We start from the raw sequence: 25,947 nt of genomic DNA, 5'->3' as shown, positions 1-25,947 counted from the left end.
AGGAATATTTCAGGAATAGCAAACTATGATCTTTTATAGCCACATAGTATTCTGTTAACAGATTTTAATAGCTAAACAAGGGAATGTTTCTTAAAAAGGGATATGAAACCCAACATTTTTCTTTTTTTTTAACATGATTCAAATAGATCATGTGATTTTAAACTTAAAGGGACATGAAACCCAAATGTTTTTTCATTTAGATAGAGAATGCAATTTTAAACAACTTTCTAATTTACTACTTTTATCTAATTTGCTTCATTCTCTTGATATTCTTTGCTGAAAAGCATATCTAGATAGGCTCGGTAGATGCACATAGATGCCTCCTGTGATTGGCTTACCCATGCGCATTGCTATTTCTTCACAAAGGATATCTAAAGAATAAATCAAATTAGATAAAAGTAATTTGGAAAGTTATTTAAAAATCATGAAAGAAAATGTTTGGGTTTAGTGTCCCTTTAATTTTCTTATCCATTTTGCTTCATTCTTTTAGTATCATTTTTTGATGGCATAACTATGCACTACTGGAACCAATTAAAAAAAAAAAAAAAAGGCAGCTGCACCTGAGCCTACCTAGATATGCTTTTCAACTAAGGATACCAAGAGAATAAAAACATTTAGATAACAGAAGCCAATTGAAAAGTTGTTTAACATCACATGTTCTGTCCCAATCATCAAAGAAAATTGTAGGGTTTCATGTCCCTTTAAGCTAATGTACAGAAATCCAAAAATGTAAAAGCCAGAATTCAAAATGTAAAAGCTGTCTCATTTGCTCCCAGGATCCTAAATACCGTAAGAAATGATGTACAAATGTAGTGCTTGGTAATGAACAAAATGTGTTACAAAAGGTAAACGGGGAAAATATGGGACAGATGAGAAATTTAGTAATAGAAAATACCTTTTCTTTCACATTTTCAAATGAAGATGGAGAAACCACTGAGAAACAGACAAGGAATACATCTGTCTGTGGATAACTAAGGGGCCGTAACCGATCATAATCTTCCTGCCCTGCGAAAAGATAAGAAAGCATGATCAGAACAAAAGTAAAACTTTTATAAACAAAAACACATTATTTTAAAGACAAACTTTACTATAATTCATACAGACATAGTTCATTAGTGTCACAGTGAACTATTCATCATATAGAAACTACCATAAATCTTAACACAAAACTAAAATGCATTATCTGTGGTCACACCAGACATGCTCCCCCCATTTCTAGATATAAAGGGACATTTTAGTCTGCCATGGATAAAACTGTATTATCAGTATTACCTTTCTGAACAACAACAAAATGTATGCTTAACGGATACATTTTTCTTTCCGGGCATGGAGAGTCCACAACGTCATTCCAATTACTAGTGAGATATTCAACTCCTGGCCAGCAGGAGGCAGCAAAGAGCACCCCAGCAAAGCTGTTAAAGGGATACTGAGCCCAAATTGTTTCTTTCATGATTCAGAGAGAGCATGAAATTAAGCAACTGTCTAATGTTGTCCTATTATCAATTTTTCTTTGTTGTCTTGCTATCTATTTCAAAAGCAGGAATGTAAATCTTAGCAGCTAGCCCATTTTAGGCACAGCACCATGGATAGCACTTGCTTTTTTGAGGCTTATATTTACCCACCAATAAGCAAGCATAACCCAGGTTCTCAACCAAAAATGGTCCGGCTCCTATGCATCACATTCCTGCTTTTTAAATAAAGCTAGCAAGAGAACAAAGAAAAATTAATAGGAGTAAATTAGAAGGTTGCTTAAAATTGCATACTCTCTGAATCCTGAAAGAAAAAAATTTGGGTTTAGTGTCCCTTTAAGTGTAAATTCCCTTAACCATAATCCCCAGTCATTCAGCCAAACGAAAAAGGAAAAACAATTTATGCTTACCAGATAAATTCCTTTCGGATAGGGAGAGTCCATGGCTTCCTTCCTTACTGTTGGGAGATACAACACCTGGCCACCAGGAGGAGGAAGAGACACCCCAGCCAAAGGCTTAACTATTCCTCCCACTTCCTCATTACCCCAGTCATTCTGCCGAGGGAAAAAGGAAAAGTAGGAGAAATATCAGGGTATAAATGGTGCCAGAATAAGAAATGGGGGGCCACCCTTAGACAAGAAAAAATGTGCAGGGGCCGTATACTCTCCCTATCCGGAAGGAAAGGAATTTATCTGGTAAGCATAAATTAAGTTTTCCTTTCTAAAATAGGGAGAGTCCACAGCTTCATTCCTTACTGTTGGGAAAACTATACCCAAGCATCAGGACACAGAATGAATGAATGTATAACGGAAGGGAACAAAAAGGAAGAGGCGGACCCTATTCTGAGGGCACCACAGTCTGCAAAACTTTTCACCCATCAAACTTGTAAAAATTAGGAAAAGTATAAAAGGAGGACCAGGTAACCGCCTTACAAATCTGACAGAGGCCTCGTTCTTAAAGGCCCAAGAGGAAGCCACTGCTCTAGTGGTATGAGCTGTTATCCTCTCAGGAGTATGATGTCCCGCTGTCTCGTAAGCCAAGTGGATGACACTCCTTAACCAAAAAAAGATAGGGAAGTCTAAGTAGCCTTCTGAACCTTACGCTTCCCTGAATAGACAAACAGAGAGGCGGGACACCATGAGATCTATCTCCGGTATCCCCCACTTGCTGCATATCTCTGCAAACACCTTGGGATGGAGAGACCATTTCCTTGAGTGAAAAGATTTCCTGCTGAGAAAATACGCCTCAGTTGTCCACACCAAGAATGTGGATCGCTGGCAGCGAATCTGAGATACTTCCTTCATTGCCAAGTAACTTCTCCCCCCCCCGATTGATGTAAGCCGAGGATATATTGTCTGATTGGAATCTAATAAACTAGGACGAACCAAGAAGTGGCCAAGCCTTCCAGGCATTGAAGATTGCCCATAGTTCCAAAATTGACCGGGAGGGAGGACGACTCCCGAGTCCACAACCCCTGTGCCTTCCTGGTACTCCAAACAGCTCCCCACCCGGATAGGCTTGTGTCTGTAGTCACAATCTCCCAGGATTGTCTTAAGAAGCACGTCCCTCGGGACAGATGATCTGGACAGAGCCACCAAGAGAGCGATTCTCTCAAATCTGTTGACAGATCAGAATGATCGCCTGTTCCACTGTCTCAGCATGCACAGTTGTAAAGGTCTGAGACGGAACCTGGCAAAGGGAATGATGTCCATGCAGAACACCATGAGACCAATCACCTCCATACACAGTCACAGAGGGACTCAAGGAGGTCCGGAGGGCAAGACATGCCGAAGTTAGCTTGCAACGTCTCTGGTCTATTAGAAATATCCTCATGATATGTAGTCTATTATAGTACCCAGGAATTCCACCCTGGTACTTGGGATGAGAGAACTCTTTTTCAAGTTTATCTTCAATCCATGTGATCAAAGAAGACTGATAAGGGACTCAGAGAATTCCTCCATAAGCCGAAAAAGATGGTGCTTGCACCAGAATAATGGCCAAGTATGGGGCTACTGTAATACCCCGAGTTCTGGCAATGCCTAGAAGACCCCCCAAAAACTTTGTAAGGATTCTTGGAGCAGTAGCTAGGCCAAACGGAAGGGCAATGAACTGAAAGTGCTGGTCAAGGAATGCAAACCTCAGGAACTGAAAGTGTTCCCTGTGGATTGGAACATGAAGGTAAGCGTCCTTCAGATCTATAGTGGTCATAAACTGGCCTTCCTGAACTAAAGAAAGGATGGACCTTGTCTCCGATCTTGAAGGAAGGGACACTGAGAAGTTTGTTTAATCACTTTAGGTCCAAAATTGGGCAGAACGTTCCCTCCTTTGGGACCACGAAAATGTTTAAATAAAACCCCAAACCTCTTTCTTCAATAGGCACCAGGACAACAACTCCTAAGGATGATAGATACCGAATGCACCCTAGAAAGACATCCCTCTTTTCTGGTCTGGTAGACTGGTTTAAGAGTAGGAATCTGCCCCTGGGATTTGAAGCCTATCTTGTATCCCTGAGTATGATCTCCAGAACCCACGGATCCTGTATATCCCTGAACCAAGCGCCTGAAAAAAAAAAAAAAAAAGACAGTCTGCTCCCTACACGATCCGTCTCATTCCAGTGTGAAAATAAATTTTATATATATATATATATATATATATATATATATATATATATATATATATATATATATATATATATATATATATATATATATATATATATATATATATATATATATATATATATATATATATATATATATATATATGTGTGTCCATTTATCAAGATAGGTTAACTAAACAACCTAATAAAGGATGTAGAAACACAAAATTGATATGTGTCAAAAGGACAACGAATGATACAGACAATGATACAGACAAGAGCAAAGAGCTCCTCATTTATGAGGGGAAATATGAAAATCCTATAATAAAAACAGAATAAATTAGAGGATGATACATTAAACATCCCGTATTACATACCCTAACAATATCACCTCAATGTGAGAGAAATTAAAATAAGTATTCCTATAATACAAATATAGAATTAAATATAATAGCTTTCTGATGAGAATGATACATGAAAACAACCCACGTTACAAAAAATGAATCCCCTATACACAAGATAGGAGAACATACAGTTGTATGCAAAAGTTTAGGCACCCCTGTCAATTTCTATGATTTTCATTTATAAATAATTGGGCGTTTGGATCAGCAATTTCATTTTGATCAAGGACACAGTAATATTTCAGTAGTGAAATGAGGTTTATAGGATTAACAGAAAACGTGCAATATGCATCCAAACAAAATTAGACACATTTGGGGACCCTTGTCATTTTGTTAATTTGAATACATGTAACTACCTAGCACTGATTCATTGGAACACACCATTGGTTTGGTGAGCCCATTAAGCCTTTAACTTCATAGACCGGTGCATCCAATCATGAGAAAAGGTATTTAAGGTGGCCAATTGCAAGTAGTAGTTCTCTTTGACTCTCCTCTGAAGAGTGGCAACATGGGGGCCTCAAAACAACTCTAAAATGACCTGAAAACAAAGACTGTTCAACATTATGGTTTTTTGGAAGGCTACAAAAAAGCTATTGCAGAGATTTAAGCTGTTAGTGTCCACTGTGAGGAACATAGTGAGGAAATGGAAGACCACAGGCACAGTTCTTGTTAAGGCCAGACGTGGCAGGACAAGTAAAATATCGGAGAGGCAAAGGATGGTGAGAAGGGTCAAAAACAGCCCACAGACCACCTCCAACATCATCTTGCTGCAGATGGTGTCACTGTATCGTTCAACAATTGCGCACTTTGCACAAGGAGAAGCTGTATGGAAGAGTGATGCGGAAGGAGCCTTTTCTGCACACACGAAAGTGTCGCTTAAGGTATACAAACGCACATTTGGACAAGCCAGCTTCATTTTGGAAGAAGGTGCTGTGGACTGATGAAGCAAAGATTGGAGTTATTTGGTCATAACAAGGGGCGCGTTATGCATGACGGCAAAAGAACAGCGTTCCAAGACAAACACTTGCCACCCACAGTAAAATTTTGTGGATGTTCCATCATGCTGTGGGGCTGTGTGGCCAGTGCCAGTACTGGGAATCTTGTTAAAGTTGAGGGTCGCATGGAATCCACTCAATATCAGCAGATACTTGAGAATAATGTTGAGGAATCAGTCACAAAGTTGAAGTTATGCCAGGCTGGATATTTCAACAAGACAGCGACCCAAAACACTGCTCAAAATCTACTCTGGCATTTATGCAGATGAACAAGTACAATGTTCTGGAATGGCCATCCCAGTCCCCAGACTTGAATATCATTGAACATCTGTGGGGTGATTTGAAGCAGGCTGTCCATGCTCGGCAACCATCAAACCTAACTAAACTGGAGATGTTTTGCAAGGAGGAATGGTCCAAAATACCTTCATCCAGACTCATTATAGGCAGGAAGCGTCTAGAGCAGTGTTTTTCAACCAGTGTGCCGTGAGAGATTCTCAGGTGTGCCGCGGCAGACTAACAGTGCGGGGGTGTCCCTCTTTCAAATTTTGAAATATTGGGGAGGTATGTGACAGGCTCATCAGGCATCATTTATAACCATGACATTGACATTCATTCACAGACAATCATTATGATTGTTTGTGAATGAATGTCAATATGTCATGTATAGTTTGTAGGCGGCATGGCAGCACAGTACAGTGTGTATATATATATATATATATATACATATATATACACACATACACATACACATACATACACACACACACACATATATACACAATGTATATATATCCTGTATTAGGCTACAATGTGTGATTTTGTAAAATTTTTGGATGGTGGTGTGCCACATGATTTTTTTTAATGTAAAAAAAGCGTGCCACGGCAAAAAAAAAAAGGTTGCAAATCACTAGTCTAGAGGCCGTTATTTCTGCTAAAGGAGGCTCTACTAAATATTATTGCGCTATTTCTGTTGAGGTGCCCAAATGTATGCACCTGTCTAATTTTGTTTGGATGCTTATTGCACATTTTCTGTTAATCCAATAAACCTCATTTCACTACTGAAATATTACCGTGTCCGTCAGTTATTTGACAGAACTAAACGAAATTGCTGATCCAAATCTTTTTATAAATGAAAATCATGGAAATTGTTAGGGGTGCCTAAACTTTTGCATACAACTGTATTTGTCACGGATATTAGTACAGAGACATGGAGCACCTGAGCTAAGAAGGAAAGCCTCTGTACAAGAAGAACATTAAGTTAAATTATATATGACTCAAAGAATCAATAAAAAAAATTATCCTTCATCACTGCAGAAAACTAGCAATAGTACAAAATTTTAATAATCCCTCAAAACATAATATGCACAGCAGAGGATATATAAGCAGACATAAGGCTTATAACAAAATTCCATATACACAGTGAACGGAAAAGGATTAAACATAAAATGTAATAATCCCTAACAAAATATATTTAAGATACACTGCAGACAAAAGATAAATAAGTATGTATTAGGTACTTGTAAAGCGCGGCTAATCACCCGTAAGGGTCTCAAGGCGCTGCTCATTTTATCAACCTGGGAAGGATGAAAGGCTGAGTGGACCTCGCCGGGGATCGAACCTGCAACCCTTAGGTTGCTACAGAGCTCAGCCACAGTGCCTTAGCATGCTGAGCCATCTGTAGACAATACATTTATTATAAAAATTTATAAAAAAAAATTATCTACTTAGAAATATAGTGGAAAAATAAAATGCTATAAACCCCTAACATCCAATCTCAAGCTTATGAGAATCAGAAGCATCATCTTAACCTTAGACAGTTCTAAATGGCATACAGATGAAAACAAAAGCATTATAAACAACTATTCTTGTAGTTATTACTGTCCAGACTGCACAGAAATTTATATCAGACTGAATATGCAGTATCAGAATGAAAGAAAGATAGTTCACCCTAATCATAAATTAAAAAGGTGGAACCTGAAGTTACATAAAACTGCCACCTGAGGGCAGTAAAAACTAGGATAACACTATTTTCAAGATAAACACATCTATAAATAAAAGTGCAGGCATAAGGGATTATTGTAAAAAAACAAAAACCTTTCCAAAACACCATAAACCATGAAAATTAATACTGCAATATTGGCTTTGCATCAATTTATTATGTGTAATGTATATATAAAACATTTATCTTTATTAAAGCATAACTGAAATATTTAGCCCTCATTACTTTGACTAATTTGTACACGCAAAGAGAGGAAACGTCAGATATCTGCAGCCTACGGGTCCCTTCAGAAAAAGAAAAAAAAAGAAAAAAAAGGGATTGCATGGAAATCCAATTAAAGCAGTGTATAGCGCAATACTAACTGAAATATTTAGTACACGCTGACAAGAAACATCCAAAGCGCTTTTTTTGTAAGTGCAACTTAAAAAATGCCTATAAGAGCATCCACATAACGGATGCCTACACTATCCTATACCCAGACCGGTAGGGGGAAAGTAAACCTAGCACCGGAGATCCTGTGGCGCATATCACTAAGGGCATATTGCGATTGGAAATACTGACTGCATAACAATAAGATGGAGGCACTTTCTCATAGAACCTCCCTCTAGTAAAAGACTAATGGCGCGATAACTATTACATTACAGGCAATAATAAAAGAGGGAGGGCGGGTAGATGGCGCCAAATCTATTAGCTATGCCGCCAATAAAACAAAATACTTTCTCTTAATATGGTATTTGAGGAAGAAAAGACAGATTGTGCCAAACCCTACCTAAGTGCAGCCGTCATTACCAAGATAAAACACTAGCCTTTAAGAGCAGGAAAGCCCCAAAGAAGTTTAAAACAAGCGTACTGTTCCCATAGCCTGTAAAACAAACTCACATAGTGCACATTGCAATTGTCCCAAGCACAGAGCTCATAGGACTGAAATCTATGTACTGGCTGCTGAGGGCCAGGAGACCCAGAGCCAAGAGAGACTACAAGCCAGCGTACTGTTGAAAGCTTGACCTCCATCCCTGCTGATACCGCTATGCTAAATAAGCCTCTATTAAACCATATAGCCCCTCAGCCCTTAATAAAAAAGGCACCAGCTGCAGGGGACGTTTAGAGAAAAACCTCAATCCCATAACTCTGGTATTGAAGGCATATAACACCCTTACTTCAAGTAAAGATGATAGTAACTCCCAATGTGCTTGAGCCTTCTAAACCTAAGAAGGAAATAAGCACTTACCTTGTAGCTGCAGTCATGAGGTAGGCATATATTCCCAGGTCTGTCAGCCTCATCTGACCGCTGACAGGGACCTGGAGGAAGAGAAAAAACAAAATTTATGCTTACCTGATAAATTCATTTCTCCTGTAGTGTGGTCAGTCCACGGGTCATCATTACTTCTGGGATATTATCTCCTCCCCTACAGGAAGTGCAAGAGGATTCACCCAGCAGAGCTGCTATATAGCTCCTCCCCTCTACGTCACCTCCAGTCATTCGACCAAAGGACCAACGAGAAAGGAGAAGCCCAAGGGTGTAGTGGTGACTGGAGTATAATACAAAAACATTTTTAGCCTGCCATAAAAAACAGGGCGGGCCGTGGACTGACCACACTACAGGAGAAATGAATTTATCAGGTAAGCATAAATTTTGTTTTCTCCTGTTAAGTGTGGTCAGTCCACAGGTCATCATTACTTCTGGGATACCAATACCAAAGCAAAAGTACACAGATGACGGGAGGGACAGGCAGGCTCTTTATACGGAGGGAACCACTGCCTGAAGAACCTTTCTCCCAAAAACAGCCTCCGAAGAAGCAAAAGTGTCAAATTTGTAAAATTTGGAAAAAGTATGAAGAGAAGACCAAGTTGCAGCCTTGCAAATCTGTTCAACAGAAGCCTCATTCTTAAAGGCCCAAGTGGAAGCCACAGCTCTAGTAGAATGAGCTGTAATTCTTTCAGGAGGCTGCTGTCCAGCAGTCTCATAGGCTAATCGTATTATGCTACGAAGCCAAAAAGAGAGAGAGGTAGCCGAAGCCTTTTGACCTCTCCTCTGACCAGAATAAACGACAAACAGGGAAGACGTTTGACGAAAATCCTTAGTTGCCTGTAGATAAAATTTCAGGGCACGGACTACATCTAGATTGTGTAGCAGACGTTCCTTCTTCGAGGAAGGATTAGGACACAAAGATGGAACAACAATCTCTTGATTGATATTCCTGTTAGTGACCACCTTAGGTAGGAACCCAGGTTTAGTACGCAGAACTACCTTGTCTGAATGAAAAATCAGATAAGGAGAATCACAATGTAAGGCAGATAACTCAGAAACTCTTCGAGCCGAGGAAATAGCCATTAAAAACAGAACTTTCCAAGATAACAACTTGATATCAATGGAATGAAGGGGTTCAAACGGAACACCCTGTAAAACATTAAGAACTAAGTTCAAACTCCATGGCGGAGCAACAGTTTTAAACACAGGCTTGATCCTAGCTAAAGCCTGACAAAAAGCTTGAACGTCCGGAACTTCTGACAGACGTTTGTGTAAAAGAATGGACAGAGCTGAAATCTGTCCCTTTAAAGAGCTAGCGGATAACCCCTTTTCTAAACCTTCTTGTAGAAAAGACAATATCCTTGGAATCCTAACCTTACTCCATGAGTAACTCTTGGATTCGCACCAATATAAGTATTTACGCCATATTTTATGGTAAATCCTTCTGGTAACAGGCTTCCTAGCCTGTATTAAGGTATCAATAACTGGCTCAGAAAAACCACGTTTTGATAAAATCAAGCGTTCAATTTCCAAGCAGTCAACTTCAGAGAAGTTAGATTTTGATGTTTGAATGGACCCTGGATCAGAAGGTCCTGTTTCAGAGGTAGAGACCAAGGCGGACAGGATGACATGTCCACTAGATCTGCATACCAAGTCCTGCGTGGCCATGCAGGTGCTATTAGAATCACTGATGCTCTCTCCTGTTTGATTCTGGCAATCAATCGAGGAAGCATCGGGAAGGGTGGAAACACATAAGCCATCCCGAAGGTCCAAGGTGCTGTCAAAGCATCTATCAGAACCGCTCCCGGATCCCTGGATCTGGACCCGTAACGAGGAAGCTTGGCGTTCTGTCGAGACGCCATGAGATCTATCTCTGGTTTGCCCCAACGTCGAAGTATTTGGGCAAAGACCTCCGGATGAAGTTCCCACTCCCCCGGATGAAAAGTCTGACGACTTAAGAAATCCGCCTCCCAGTTCTCCACTCCCGGGATGTGGATTTCTGACAGGTGGCAAGAGTGAGACTCTGCCCAGCGAATTATCTTTGATACTTCCATCATAGCTAGGGAGCTTCTTGTCCCTCCCTGATGGTTGATGTAAGCTACAGTCGTGATGTTGTCCGACTGAAACCTGATGAACCCCCGAGTTGTTAACTGGGGCCAAGCCAGAAGGGCATTGAGAACTGCTCTCAATTCCAGAATGTTTATTGGAAGGAGACTCTCCTCCTGATTCCATAGTCCCTGAGCCTTCAGAGAATTCCAGACAGCGCCCCAACCTAGTAGGCTGGCGTCTGTTGTTACAATTGTCCAGTCTGGCCTGCTGAATGGCATCCCCCTGGACAGGTGTGGCCGATAAAGCCACCATAGAAGAGAATTTCTGGTCTCTTGATTCAGATTCAGAGTGGGGGACAAATCTGAGTAATCCCCATTCCACTGACTTAGCATGCACAATTGCAGCGGTCTGAGATGTAGGCGTGCAAAAGGTACTATGTCCATTGCCGCTACCATTAAGCCGATCACCTCCATGCATTGAGCTACTGACGGGTGTTGAATGGAATGAAGGACACGGCATGCATTTTGAAGCTTTGTTAACCTGTCTTCTGTCAGGTAAATCTTCATTTCTACAGAATCTATCAGAGTCCCCAAGAAGGGAACTCTTGTTAGTGGAAAGAGAGAACTCTTCTTTTCGTTCACCTTCCATCCATGCGACCTTAGAAATGCCAGTACTAACTCTGTATGAGACTTGGCAGTTTGAAAGCTTGAAGCTTGTATCAGAATGTCGTCTAGGTACGGAGCTACCGAAATTCCTTGCGGTCTTAGTACCGCCAGAAGAGTACCCAGAACCTTTGTGAAGATTCTTGGAGCCGTAGCCAATCCGAATGGAAGAGCTACAAACTGGTAATGCCTGTCTAGAAAGGCAAACCTTAGATACCGGTAATGATTTCTGTGAATCGGTATGTGAAGGTAAGCATCCTTTAAATCCACTGTGGTCATGTACTGACCCTCTTGGATCATGGGCAAAATTGTTCGAATAGTTTCCATCTTGAACGATGGAACTCTTAGGAATTTGTTTAGGATCTTTAAATCCAAGATTGGCCTGAAAGTTCCCTCTTTTTTGGGAACTACAAACAGATTTGAGTAAAACCCGTGTCCTTGTTCCGACCGCGGAACTGGATGGATCACTCCCATTAATAAAAGATCTTTTACGCAGCGTAGGAACGCTTCTTTCTTTATTTGGTATGTTGACAACCTTGACAGATGAAATCTCCCTCTTGGGGGAGAGGATTTGAAGTCCAGAAGGTATCCCTGAGATATGATCTCTAACGCCCAGGGATCCTGAACATCTCTTGCCCAAGCCTGGGCGAAGAGAGAAAGTCTGCCCCCTACTAGATCCGGTCCCGGATCGGGGGCCCTCGATTCATGCTGTCTTAGGGGCAGCAGCAGGTTTCCTGGCCTGCTTACCCTTGTTCCAGGACTGGTTAGGTTTCCAGCCTTGTCTGTAGCGAGCAACAGCTCCTTCCTGTTTTGGTGCAGAGGAAGTTGATTCTGTTCCTGCTTTGAAATTACGAAAGGAACGAAAATTAGACTGTCTAGCCCTAGGTTTGGCTTTGTCCTGAGGCAGGGCATGGCCTTTACCTCCTGTAATGTCAGCGATAATCTCTTTCAACCCGGGCCCGAATAAGGTCTGCCCTTTGAAAGGTATATTAAGCAATTTAGACTTAGAAGTAACATCAGCTGACCAGGATTTTAGCCACAGTGCTCTGCGTGCCTGAATGGCAAATCCGGAATTCTTAGCCGTAAGTTTAGTTAAATGTACTACGGCATCTGAAATAAATGAGTTAGCTACCTTAAGGGCTTTAAGTTTGAGTGTAATCTCATCTAGTGTAGATGATTCAAGTGTCTCTTCCAGAGACTCAAACCAAAATGCTGCTGCAGCCGTGACAGGCGCAATACATGCAAGAGGTTGCAATATAAAACCTTGTTGAACAAACATTTTCTTAAGGTAACCCTCTAATTTTTTATCCATTGGATCTGAAAAAGCACAGCTATCCTCCACCGGGATAGTGGTACGCTTAGCTAAAGTAGAAACTGCTCCCTCCACCTTAGGGACCGTTTGCCATAAGTCCTGTGTGGTGGCGTCTATTGGAAACATTTTTCTAAATATCGGAGGGGGTGAGAACGGCACACCGGGTCTATCCCACTCCTTAGTAACAATTTCAGTAAGTCTCTTAGGTATAGGAAAAACATCAGTACTCGCCGGTACCGCAAAATATTTATCCAACCTACACATTTTCTCTGGTATTGCAACTGTGTTACAATCATTCAGAGCCGCTAACACCTCCCCTAGTAATACACGGAGGTTTTCCAGCTTAAATTTAAAATTTGAAATATCTGAATCCAGTCTGTTTGGATCAGAACCGTCACCCACAGAATGAAGTTCTCCGTCCTCATGTTCTGCCACCTGTGACGCAGTGTCTGACATGGCCCTAATATTATCAGCGCACTCTGTTCTCACCCCAGAGTGATCACGCTTGCCTCTAAGTTCTGGTAATTTAGCCAAAACTTCAGTCATAACAGTAGCCATATCCTGTAATGTGATTTGAAATGGCCGCCCAGATGTACTCGGCGCTACAATATCACGCACCTCCCGAGCGGGAGATGCAGGTACTGACACGTGAGGCGAGTTAGTCGGCATAACTCTCCCCTCGTTGTTAGGTGAAATATGTTCAGTTTGTACAGATTGACCTTTATTTAAAGTAACATCAATACAATTAGTACATAAATTTCTATTGGGCTCCACTTTGGCATTAGCACATATAGCACATGTATCTTCCTCTGAATCAGACATGTTTAACACACTAGCAATAAACTAGCAACTTGGAAATGCTTTTCAAGTAATTTACAATAATATGAAAACGAACTGTGCCTATAAGAAGCACAGAAAAAATTATGACAGTTGAAAATAAATAAGTTATAGCATCAAATCTTTGTAAGAAATATACAATTTTAGCAAAGGATTGTTCCCATTAGCAAAGGATAACTAACCCTGGCAGCAGAAAAAATACACAAATAAACGTTTTTTATCACAGTCAACTACAATCTTCACAGCTCTGCTGTGAATGATTACCTCCCTCAAAAAAGGCTTTGGAGATCCCCGAGTTCTGTAGAGATGAACCGGATCATGCAGGAAGAAAATGAACCTCTGAGTTTTTTGATGCGTAGTAAAAGCGCCAAAAATGGCCCCTCCCCCTCACACATAACAGTGAGAGAGATCAGTAAACTGCTTTAATTTAAACAAAACTATTGCCAAGTGGAAAAAATAGTGCCCAAAACATTTTTTCACCCAGTACCTCAGAGAAATAAACGATTTTACATGCCAGCAAAAAAACATTTAACCTCAATAAATTAATTGTTATTTAAAACCTATTGCAAGTCCCTGCAAATTAGGTTAAGTCTATGCATACAGTATAAATCCAGTGAAGTACCATTCCCCAGAATACTGAAGTGTAAAATATACATACATGACAGCCTGATACCAGCTACATCTACTGCATTTAAGGCTGAGTTTACATTATAACGGTATGGCAGGATTTTCTCATCAATTCCATGTCAGAAAATAATAAACTGATACATACCTCTTTGCAGATTAATCTGCCCGCTGTCCCCTGATCTGAAGTTTACCTCTCCTCAGATGGCCGAGAAAAAGCAATATGATCTTAACTACTCCGGCTAAAATCATAGAAAAAACTCAGGTAGATTCTTCTTCAAATTCTACCAGAGAATGAATAACACACTCCGGTGCTATTATAAAATAACAAACTTTTGATTGAAGGTAATAAACTAATTAAAATCACCACAGTCCTCTCACACATCCTATCTATTCGTTGGGTACAAGAGAATGACTGGAGGTGACGTAGAGGGGAGGAGCTATATAGCAGCTCTGCTGGGTGAATCCTCTTGCACTTCCTGTAGGGGAGGAGATAATATCCCAGAAGTAATGATGACCCGTGGACTGACCACACTTAACAAAACAGTAACCAACCCTGGTTTTATATAAAGGGGTAGCATTGTTAGAAGTTTAAGCAAAGACTACCTTGCCGTCTAACTGCTAAAAGCCACCTTTACTCTTACTAAAGAGATTGACATGGACACAGCATAACACCCCAAATCCCATAAAAAGACATATTCAGACACCATCTTCGCACATCCTCCATTGACAAACGCAAAGAGAATGACTGGGGATTATGGGTAAGGGAAAATACACTTAAAGGATTACTTTGTTATAATTTTTAAGCTAAACAACTAACATATTAAAGTTAATAAACATTAATTAAAACCTACTGACCTATATTTTCTCCAAAACGAAGTTTCATAACGTTCTAAAAGTTATATCTTTTATTCGCCGATGATGTAACGTTATCCTGCCCACTATTTTCAGCACTGAGTGTTCAAAAACATAATTTATGCTTACCTGATAAATTCCTTTCTTCTGTAGTGTGATCAGTCCACGGGTCATCATTACTTCTGGGATATTACTCCTCCCCAACAGGAAGTGCAAGAGGATTCACCCAGCAGAGCTGCATATAGCTCCTCCCCTCTACGTCACTCCCAGTCATTCGACCAAGGACCAACGAGAAAGGAAAAGCCAAGGGTGAAGTGGTGACTGGAGTATAAATTAAAAACAGAATTTATGTTTACCTGATAAATTTCTTTCTCCAACGGTGTGTCCGGTCCACGGCGTCATCCTTACTTGTGGGATATTCTCCTCCCCAACAGGAAATGGCAAAGAGCCCAGCAAAGCTGGTCACATGATCCCTCCTAGGCTCCGCCTACCCCAGTCATTCGACCGACGTTAAGGAGGAATATTTGCATAGGAGAAACCATATGGTACCGTGGTGACTGTAGTTAAAGAAAATAAATTATCAGACCTGATTAAAAAACCAGGGCGGGCCGTGGACCGGACACACCGTTGGAGAAAGAAATTTATCAGGTAAACATAAATTCTGTTTTCTCCAACATAGGTGTGTCCGGTCCACGGCGTCATCCTTACTTGTGGGAACCAATACCAAAGCTTTAGGACACGGATGAAGGGAGGGAGCAAATCAGGTCACCTAAATGGAAGGCACCACGGCTTGCAAAACCTTTCTCCCAAAAATAGCCTCAGAAGAAGCAAAAGTATCAAACTTGTAAAATTTGGTAAAAGTGTGCAGTGAAGACCAAGTCGCTGCCCTACATATCTGATCAACAGAAGCCTCGTTCTTGAAGGCCCATGTGGAAGCCACAGCCCTAGTGGAATGAGCTGTGATTCTTTCGGGAGGCTGCCGTCCGGCAGTCTCGTAAGCCAATCTGATGATGCTTTTAATCCAAAAAGAGAGAGAGGTAGAAGTTGCTTTTTGACCTCTCCTTTTACCTGAATAAACAACAAACAAGGAAGATGTTTGTCTAAAATCCTTTGTAGCATCTAAATAGAATTTTAGAGCGCGAACAACATCCAAATTGTGCAACAAACGTTCCTTCTTTGAAACTGGTTTCGGACACAGAGAAGGTACGATAATCTCCTGGTTAATGTTTTTGTTAGAAACAACTTTTGGAAGAAAACCAGGTTTAGTACGTAAAACCACCTTATCTGCATGGAACACCAGATAAGGAGGAGAACACTGCAGAGCAGATAATTCTGAAACTCTTCTAGCAGAAGAAATTGCAACTAAAAACAAAACTTTCCAAGATAATAACTTAATATCAACGGAATGTAAGGGTTCAAACGGAACCCCCTGAAGAACTGAAAGAACTAAATTGAGACTCCAAGGAGGAGTCAAAGGTTTGTAAACAGGCTTGATTCTAACCAGAGCCTGAACAAAGGCTTGAACATCTGGCACAGCTGCCAGCTTTTTGTGAAGTAACACCGACAAGGCAGAAATCTGTCCCTTCAGGGAACTTGCAGATAATCCTTTTTCCAATCCTTCTTGAAGGAAGGATAGAATCCTAGGAATCTTAACCTTGTCCCAAGGGAATCCTTTAGATTCACACCAACAGATATATTTTTTCCAAATTTTGTGGTAAATCTTTCTAGTGACAGGCTTTCTGGCCTGAACAAGAGTATCGATAACAGAATCTGAGAATCCTCGCTTCGATAAAATCAAGCGTTCAATCTCCAAGCAGTCAGCTGGAGTGAAACCAGATTCGGATGTTCGAACGGACCCTGAACAAGAAGGTCTCGTCTCAAAGGTAGCTTCCAAGGTGGAGCCGATGACATATTCACCAGATCTGCATACCAAGTCCTGCGTGGCCACGCAGGAGCTATCAAGATCACCGACGCCCTCTCCTGATTGATCCTGGCTACCAGCCTGGGGATGAGAGGAAATGGCGGGAACACATAAGCTAGTTTGAAGGTCCAAGGTGCTACTAGTGCATCCACTAGAGCCGCCTTGGGATCCCTGGATCTGGCCCCGTAGCAAGGAACTTTGAAGTTCTGACGAGAGGCCATCAGATCCATATCTGGAATGCCCCACAGGTGAGTGACTTGGGCAAAGATTTCCGGATGGAGTTCCCACTCCCCCGGATGCAATGTCTGACGACTCAGAAAATCCGCTTCCCAATTTTCCACTCCTGGGATGTGGATAGCAGACAGGTGGCAGGAGTGAGACTCCGCCCATAGAATGATTTTGGTCACTTCTTCCATCGCTAGGGAACTCCTTGTTCCCCCCTGATGGTTGATGTACGCAACAGTTGTCATGTTGTCTGATTGAAAACGTATGAACTTGGTCCTCGCTAGCTGAGGCCAAGCCTTGAGAGCATTGAATATCGCTCTCAGTTCCAGAATATTTATCGGTAGAAGAGATTCTTCCCGAGACCAAAGACCCTGAGCTTTCAGGGATCCCCAGACCGCGCCCCAGCCCATCAGACTGGCGTCGGTCGTGACAATGACCCACTCTGGTCTGCGGAATGTCATCCCTTGTGACAGGTTGTCCAGGGACAGCCACCAACGGAGTGAGTCTCTGGTCCTCTGATTTACTTGTATCTTCGGAGACAAGTCTGTATAGTCCCCATTCCACTGACTGAGCATGCACAGTTGTAATGGTCTTAGATGAATGCGCGCAAAAGGAACTATGTCCATTGCCGCTACCATCAACCCGATCACTTCCATGCACTGAGCTATGGAAGGAAGAGGAACGGAATGAAGTATCCGACAAGAGTCTAGAAGTTTTGTTTTTCTGACCTCTGTCAGAAAAATCCTCATTTCTAAGGAGTCTATAATTGTTCCCAAGAAGGGAACCCTTGTTGACGGGGATAGAGAACTCTTTTCCACGTTCACTTGCCATCCGTGAGATCTGAGAAAGGCCAGGACGATGTCCGTGTGAGCCTTTGCTTGAGGAAGGGACGACGCTTGAATCAGAATGTCGTCCAAGTAAGGTACTACCGCAACGCCCCTTGGTCGTAGCACAGCTAGAAGGGACCCTAGTACCTTTGTGAAAATCCTTGGAGCAGTGGCTAATCCGAAAGGAAGCGCCACGAACTGGTAATGTTTGTCCAGGAATGCGAACCTTAGGAACCGATGATGTTCCTTGTGGATAGGAATATGTAGATACGCATCCTTTAAATCCACCGTGGTCATGAATTGACCTTCCTGGATGGAAGGAAGAATAGTTCGAATGGTTTCCATCTTGAACGATGGAACCTTGAGAAACTTGTTTAAGATCTTGAGATCTAAGATTGGTCTGAACGTTCCCTCTTTTTTGGGAACTATGAACAGATTGGAGTAGAACCCCATCCCTTGTTCTCTTAATGGAACTGGATGAATCACTCCCATTTTTAACAGGTCTTCTACACAATGTAAGAACGCCTGTCTTTTTATTTGATCTGAAGACAACTGAGACCTGTGGAACCTCCCCCTTGGGGGAAGTCCCTTGAATTCCAGAAGATAACCTTGGGAGACTATTTCTAGCGCCCAAGGATCCAGAACATCTCTTGCCCAAGCCTGAGCGAAGAGAGAGAGTCTGCCCCCCACCAGATCCGGTCCCGGATTGGGGGCCAACATTTCATGCTGTCTTGGTAGCAGTGGCAGGTTTCTTGGCCTGCTTTCCCTTGTTCCAGCCTTGCATTGGTCTCCAAGCTGGCTTGGCTTGAGAAGTATTACCCTCTTGCTTAGAGGACGTAGCACTTTGGGCTGGTCCGTTTTTACGAAAGGGACGAAAATTAGGTCTATTTTTTGCCTTGAAAGGCCGATCCTGAGGAAGGGCGTGGCCCTTACCCCCAGTGATATCAGAGATAATCTCTTTCAAGTCAGGGCCAAACAGCGTTTTCCCCTTGAAAGGAATGTTTAGTAGCTTGTTCTTGGAAGACGCATCAGCCGACCAAGATTTCAACCAAAGCGCTCTGCGCGCCACAATAGCAAACCCAGAATTCTTAGCCGCTAACCTAGCCAATTGCAAAGTGGCGTCTAGGGTGAAAGAATTAGCCAATTTGAGAGCATTGATTCTGTCCATAATCTCCTCATAAGGAGGAGAATCACTATCGAGCGTCTTTATCAGCTCATCGAACCAGAAACATGCGGCTGTAGCGACAGGGACAATGCATGAAATTGGTTGTAGAAGGTAACCCTGCTGAACAAACATCTTTTTAAGCAAACCTTCTAATTTTTTATCCATAGGATCTTTGAAAGCACAACTATCCTCTATGGGTATAGTGGTGCGTTTGTTTAAAGTGGAAACCGCTCCCTCGACCTTGGGGACTGTCTGCCATAAGTCCTTTCTGGGGTCGACCATAGGAAACAATTTTTTAAATATGGGGGGAGGGACGAAAGGAATACCGGGCCTTTCCCATTCTTTATTAACAATGTCCGCCACCCGCTTGGGTATAGGAAAAGCTTCTGGGAGCCCCGGCACCTCTAGGAACTTGTCCATTTTACATAGTTTCTCTGGGATGACCAACTTTTCACAATCATCCAGAGTGGATAATACCTCCTTAAGCAGAATGCGGAGATGTTCCAACTTAAATTTAAATGCAATCACATCAGGTTCAGCCTGTTGAGAAATGTTCCCTGAATCAGTAATTTCTCCCTCAGACAAAACTTCCCTGGCCCCATCAGACTGGGTTAGGGGCCCTTCAGAGATATTAATATCAGCGTCGTCATGCTCTTCAGTATCTAAAACAGAGCAGCCACGTTTACGCTGACAAGGGTTCATTTTGGCTAAAATGTTTTTGACAGAATTATCCATTACAGCCGTTAATTGTTGCATAGTAAGGAGTATTGGCGCGCTAGATGTACTAGGGGCCTCCTGAGTGGGCAAGACTCGTGTAGACGAAGGAGGGAATGATGCAGTACCATGCTTACTCCCCTCACTTGAGGAATCATCTTGGGCATCATTGTCATTATCACATAAATCACATTTATTTAAATGAATAGGAATTCTGGCTTCCCCACATTCAGAACACAGTCTATCTGGTAGTTCAGACATGTTAAACAGGCATAAACTTGATAACAAAGTACAAAAACGTTTTAAAATAAAACCGTTACTGTCACTTTAAATTGTAAACTGAACACACTTTATTACTGCAATTGCGAAAAAACATGAAGGAATTGTTCAAAATTCACCAAATTTTCACCACAGTGTCTTAAAGCCTTAAAAGTATTGCACACCAAATTTGGAAGCTTTAACCCTTAAAATAACGGAACCGGAGCCGTTTTAAACTTTAACCCCTTTACAGTCCCTGGTATCTGCTTTGCTGAGACCCAACCAAGCCCAAAGGGGAATACGATACCAAATGACGCCTTCAGAAAGTCTTTTCTTAGTATCAGAGCTCCTCTCACATGCGACTGCATGCCATGCTTCTCAAAAACAAGTGCGCCACACCGGCGCGAAAATGAGGCTCTGCTTAAGCTTTGGGAAAGCCCCTAAGGAATAAGGTGTCTAATACAGTGCCTGCCGATATTATTATATCAAAATACCCAGATAAAATGATTCCTCAAGGCTAAATATGTGTTAATAATGAATCGATTTAGCCCAGAAACAGTCTACAGTCTTAATAAGCCCTTGTGAAGCCCTTATTTATGATCGTAATAAACATGGCTTACCGGATCCCATAGGGAAAATGACAGCTTCCAGCATTACATCGTCTTGTTAGAATGTGTCATACCTCAAGCAGCAAGAGACTGCACACTGTTCCCCCAACTGAAGTTAATTGCTCTCAACAGTCCTGTGTGGAACAGCCATGGATTTTAGTTACGGTTGCTAAAATCATTTTCCTCATACAAACAGAAATCTTCATCTCTTTTCTGTTTCTGAGTAAATAGTACATACCAGCACTATTTCAAAATAACAAACTCTTGATTGAATAATAAAAACTACAGTTAAACACTAAAAAACTCTAAGCCATCTCCGTGGAGATGTTGCCTGTACAACGGCAAAGAGAATGACTGGGGTAGGCGGAGCCTAGGAGGGATCATGTGACCAGCTTTGCTGGGCTCTTTGCCATTTCCTGTTGGGGAGGAGAATATCCCACAAGTAAGGATGACGCCGTGGACCGGACACACCTATGTTGGAGAAAAATATTTACCTGCCTTAAAAACAGGGCGGGCCGTGGACTGATCACACTACAGAAGAAAGGAATTTATCAGGTAAGCATAAATTAGGTTTTCTTCTGTTAAGTGTGATCAGTCCACGGGTCATCATTACTTCTGGGATACCAATACCAAAGCAAAAGTACACGGATGACGGGAGGGATAGGCAGGCTCTTTATACAGAAGGAACCACTGCCTGAAGAACCTTTCTCCCAAAAATAGCCTCCGATGAAGCAAAAGTGTCAAATTTGTAAAATTTGGAAAAAGTATGAAGCGAAGACCAAGTTGCAGCCTTGCAAATCTGCTCAACAGAGGCCTCATTCTTGAAGGCCCAAGTGGAAGCCACAGCTCTAGTAGAATGAGCTGTAATTCTTTCAGGAGGCTGCTGTCCAGCAGTCTCATAAGCTAAACGAATTATGCTACGAAGCCAAAAAGAAAGAGGTAGCAGAAGCTTTTTGACCTCTCCTCTGCCCAGAGTAAACGACAAACAGAGAAGACGTTTGTCGAAATTCCTTAGTTGCCTGTAAGTAAAATTTTAGAGCACGGACTACATCCAGGTTGTGCAGTAGACGTTCCTTCTTCGAAGAAGGATTTGGGCACAAAGAAGGAACAACAATCTCTTGATTGATATTCCTGTTAGTAACTACCTTAGGTAAGAACCCAGGTTTAGTACGCAGAACTACCTTATCCGAATGAAAAATCAAATAAGGAGAATCACAATGTAAGGCTGATAATTCAGAGACTCTTCGAGCCGAGGAAAAAGCCATTAAAAATAGAACTTTCCAAGATAACAACTTTATATCAATGGAATGAAGGGGTTCAAACGGAACGCCCTGTAAAACATTAAGAACCAGGTTTAAACTCCATGGTGGAGCAACAGTTTTAAACACAGGCTTAATCCTGGCCAAAGCCTGACAAAAAGCCTGGACGTCAGGAACTTCTGACAGACGTTTGTGTAACAGAATGGACAGAGCTGAGATCTGTCCCTTTAATGAACTAGCAGATAAACCCTTTTCTAAACCTTCTTGTAGAAAAGACAATATCCTAGGAATCCTAACCTTACTCCAAGAGTAACCTTTGGATTCACACCAATATAGGTATTTACGCCATATCTTATGGTAAATCTTTCTGGTAACAGGTTTCCTAGCCTGTATTAAGGTATCAATAACGGACTCAGAAAACCCACGTCTTGATAAAATCAAGCGTTCAATTTCCAAGCAGTCAGCTTCAGAGAAGTTAGATTTTGATGTTTGAAGGGACCCTGTATCAGAAGGTCCTGTTTCAGAGGTAGAGACCAAGGTGGACAGGATGACATGTCCACCAGGTCTGCATACCAAGTCCTGCGTGGCCACGCAGGTGCTATTAGAATCACTGATGCTCTCTCTTGTTTGATTCTGGCAATCAATCGAGGAAGCATCGGGAAGGGTGGAAACACGTAAGCCATCCTGAAGTCCCAAGGTGCTGTCAGGGCATCTATCAGGACTGCTCCTGGATCCCTGGATCTGGACCCGTAACGAGGAAGCTTGGCGTTCTGTCGAGACGCCATGAGATCTATCTCTGGTTTGCCCCAACGTCGAAGTATTTGGGCAAAGACCTCCGGATGGAGTTCCCACTCCCCCGGATGAAAAGTCTGACGACTTAAGAAATCCGCCTCCCAGTTCTCCACTCCCGGGATGTGGATTTCTGACAGGTGGCAAGAGTGAGACTCTGCCCAGCGAATTATCTTTGATACTTCCATCATAGCTAGGGAGCTTCTTGTCCCTCCCTGATGGTTGATGTAAGCTACAGTCGTGATGTTGTCCGACTGAAACCTGATGAACCCCCGAGTTGTCAACTGGGGCCAAGCCAGGAGGGCATTGAGAACTGCTCTCAATTCCAGAATGTTTATTGGCAGGAGACTCTCCTCCTGACTCCATTGTCCCTGAGCCTTCAGAGAATTCCAGACGGCACCCCAACCTAGAAGGCTGGCGTCTGTTGTTACAATTGTCCAGTCTGGTCTGCTGAATGGCATCCCCCTGGACAGATGTGGCCGAGAAAGCCACCATAGAAGAGAATTTCTGGTCTCTTGATCCAGATTCAGAGAAGGGGATAAGTCTGAGTAATCCCCATTCCACTGACTTAGCATGCACAGTTGCAGTGGTCTGAGGTGTAAGCGTGCAAAGGGTACTATGTCCATTGCCGCTACCATTAAGCCGATTACCTCCATGCATTGAGCCACTGACGGGTGTTGAATGGAATGAAGGGTGCGGCAAGCACTTTGAAGTCTTGTTAGCCTGTCCTCTGTCAGGTAAATCTTCATTTCTACAGAATCTATAAGAGTCCCCAGGAAGGGAACTCTTGTGAGTGGAACGAGTGAACTTTTCTTTTCGTTCACCCTCCATCCATGTGACCTTAGAAATGCCAGTACTAACTCTGTATGAGACTTGGCAGTTTGAAAGCTTGAAGCTTGTATCAGAATGTCGTCTAGGTATGGAGCTACCGAGATTCCCCGCGGTCTTAGTACCGCCAGAAGAGCACCCAGAACCTTTGTGAAGATTCTTGGAGCTGTAGCCAATCCGAATGGAAGAGCCACAAACTGGTAATGCCTGTCTAGGAAGGCAAACCTTAGGTACCGGTAATGATCTTTGTGAATCGGTATGTGAAGGTAAGCATCTTTTAAATCTACAGTGGTCATGTACTGACCCTCTTGGATCATAGGTAAAATTGTCCGAATAGTCTCCATCTTGAACGATGGAACTCTTAGGAATTTGTTTAGGATCTTTAAGTCCAGGATTGGTCTGAAAGTTCCCTCTTTTTTGGGAACCACAAACAGATTTGAGTAAAACCCCTGTCCCTGTTCCGATTGTGGAACTGGATGGATTACTCCCATTAACAAGAGCTCTTGTACGCAGCGTAGAAACGCCTCTTTCTTTGTCTGGATTGTTGACAACCTTGACAGATGAAATCTCTCTCTTGGAGGAGAGTATTTGAAGTCCAGAAGGTATCCCTGAGATATTATCTCTAGCGCCCAGGGATCCTGGACATCTCTTGCCCAAGCCTGGGCGAAGAGAGAAAGTCTGCCCCCCACTAGATCCGATCCCAGATCGGGGGCCCTCAATTCATGCTGTTTTAGGGGCAGCAGCAGGTTTCCTGGTCTGCTTGCCCTTGTTCCAGGACTGGTTAGGTTTCCAGCCTTGTCTGTAGCGAGCAACAGCTCCTTCCTGTTTTGGAGCAGAGGAAGTTGATGCTGCTCCTGCTTTGAAATTACGAAAGGAACGAAAATTAGACTGTCTAGCCTTAGCTTTGGCTTTGTCCTGAGGCAGGGCATGGCCTTTACCTCCTGTAATGTCAGCGATAATCTCTTTCAACCCGGGCCCGAATAAGGTCTGCCCTTTGAAAGGTATATTAAGCAATTTAGACTTAGAAGTAACATCAGCTGACCAGGATTTTAGCCACAGCGCCCTGCGTGCCTGAATGGCGAATCCTGAATTCTTCGCCGTAAGTTTAGTAAGATGTACTACGGCCTCCGAAATGAATGAATTAGCTAGTTTAAGGACTCTAAGCCTGTCCGTAATGTCGTCCAGAGTAGCTGAACTAATGTTCTCTTCCAGAGACTCAATCCAGAATGCCGCTGCAGCCGTGATCGGCGCAATGCATGCAAGGGGTTGCAATATAAAACCTTGTTGAACAAACATTTTCTTAAGGTAACCCTCTAATTTTTTATCCATTGGATCTGAAAAAGCACAGCTATCCTCCACCGGGATAGTGGTACGCTTAGCTAAAGTAGAAACTGCTCCCTCCACCTTAGGGACCGTTTGCCATAAGTCCCGTGTGGTGGCGTCTATTGGAAACATTTTTCTAAATATCGGAGGGGGTGAGAACGGCACACCGGGTCTATCCCACTCCTTAGTAACAATTTCAGTAAGTCTCTTAGGTATAGGAAAAACCTCAGTACTCGCCGGTACCGCAAAATATTTATCCAACCTACACATCTTCTCTGGTATTGCAACTGTGTTACAATCATTCAGAGCCGCTAACACCTCCCCTAGTAATACACGGAGGTTTTCCAGTTTAAATTTAAAATTTGAAATATCTGAATCCAGTCTGTTTGGATCAGAACCGTCACCCACAGAATGAAGTTCTCCGTCCTCATGTTCTGCCACCTGTGACGCAGTGTCTGACATGGCCCTAATATTATCAGCGCACTCTGTTCTCACCCCAGAGTGATCACGCTTACCTCTTAGTTCTGGTAATTTAGCCAAAACTTCAGTCATAACAGTAGCCATATCCTGTAATGTGATTTGTAATGGCCGCCCAGATGTACTCGGCGCTACAATATCACGCACCTCCCGAGCGGGAGATGCAGGTACTGACACGTGAGGCGAGTTAGTCGGCATAACTCTCCCCTCGTTGTTTGGTGAAATTTGTTCAATTTGTACAGATTGACTTTTATTTAAAGTAGCATCAATACAGTTAGTACATAAATTTCTATTGGGCTCCACTTTGGCATTGCAACAAATGACACAGGTATCTTCCTCTGAATCAGACATGTTTAACACACTAGCAAATAAACTTGCAACTTGGAATACAATTCAATTAGAATAATATTAAAAACGTACTGTGCCTTTAAGAAGCACAGAAGATCTATGACAGTTGAAAATTAATAAATTGAAACAGTTATAGCCTCAATCCTTATAAACA

At 42.3% G+C, this 25,947-nt stretch overlaps 1 protein-coding gene across 3 annotated transcripts in view; it reads right to left on the bottom strand.

Moving 5' to 3' along the window:
* Positions 1 to 25,947, bottom strand: part of CDC42 (cell division cycle 42) — a 109,183-nt gene that overhangs the window by 12,963 nt on the left and 70,273 nt on the right. For all 3 annotated transcript variants that reach the window (XM_053690573.1, XM_053690572.1, XM_053690575.1), the window contains exon 4: positions 896 to 1,005. In XM_053690573.1, the coding sequence (XP_053546548.1) occupies positions 896 to 1,005 (110 nt within the window). The remainder of the gene's footprint in view (positions 1 to 895; positions 1,006 to 25,947) is intronic.

This window comes from Bombina bombina, chromosome 8 (assembly GCF_027579735.1).
Source record: "Bombina bombina isolate aBomBom1 chromosome 8, aBomBom1.pri, whole genome shotgun sequence".
NCBI lineage: Eukaryota > Metazoa > Chordata > Amphibia > Anura > Bombinatoridae > Bombina > Bombina bombina.
The sequence above is the reverse complement of the archived record's forward strand: the minus strand, read 5'-3'. Positions and strand labels throughout refer to the sequence as shown.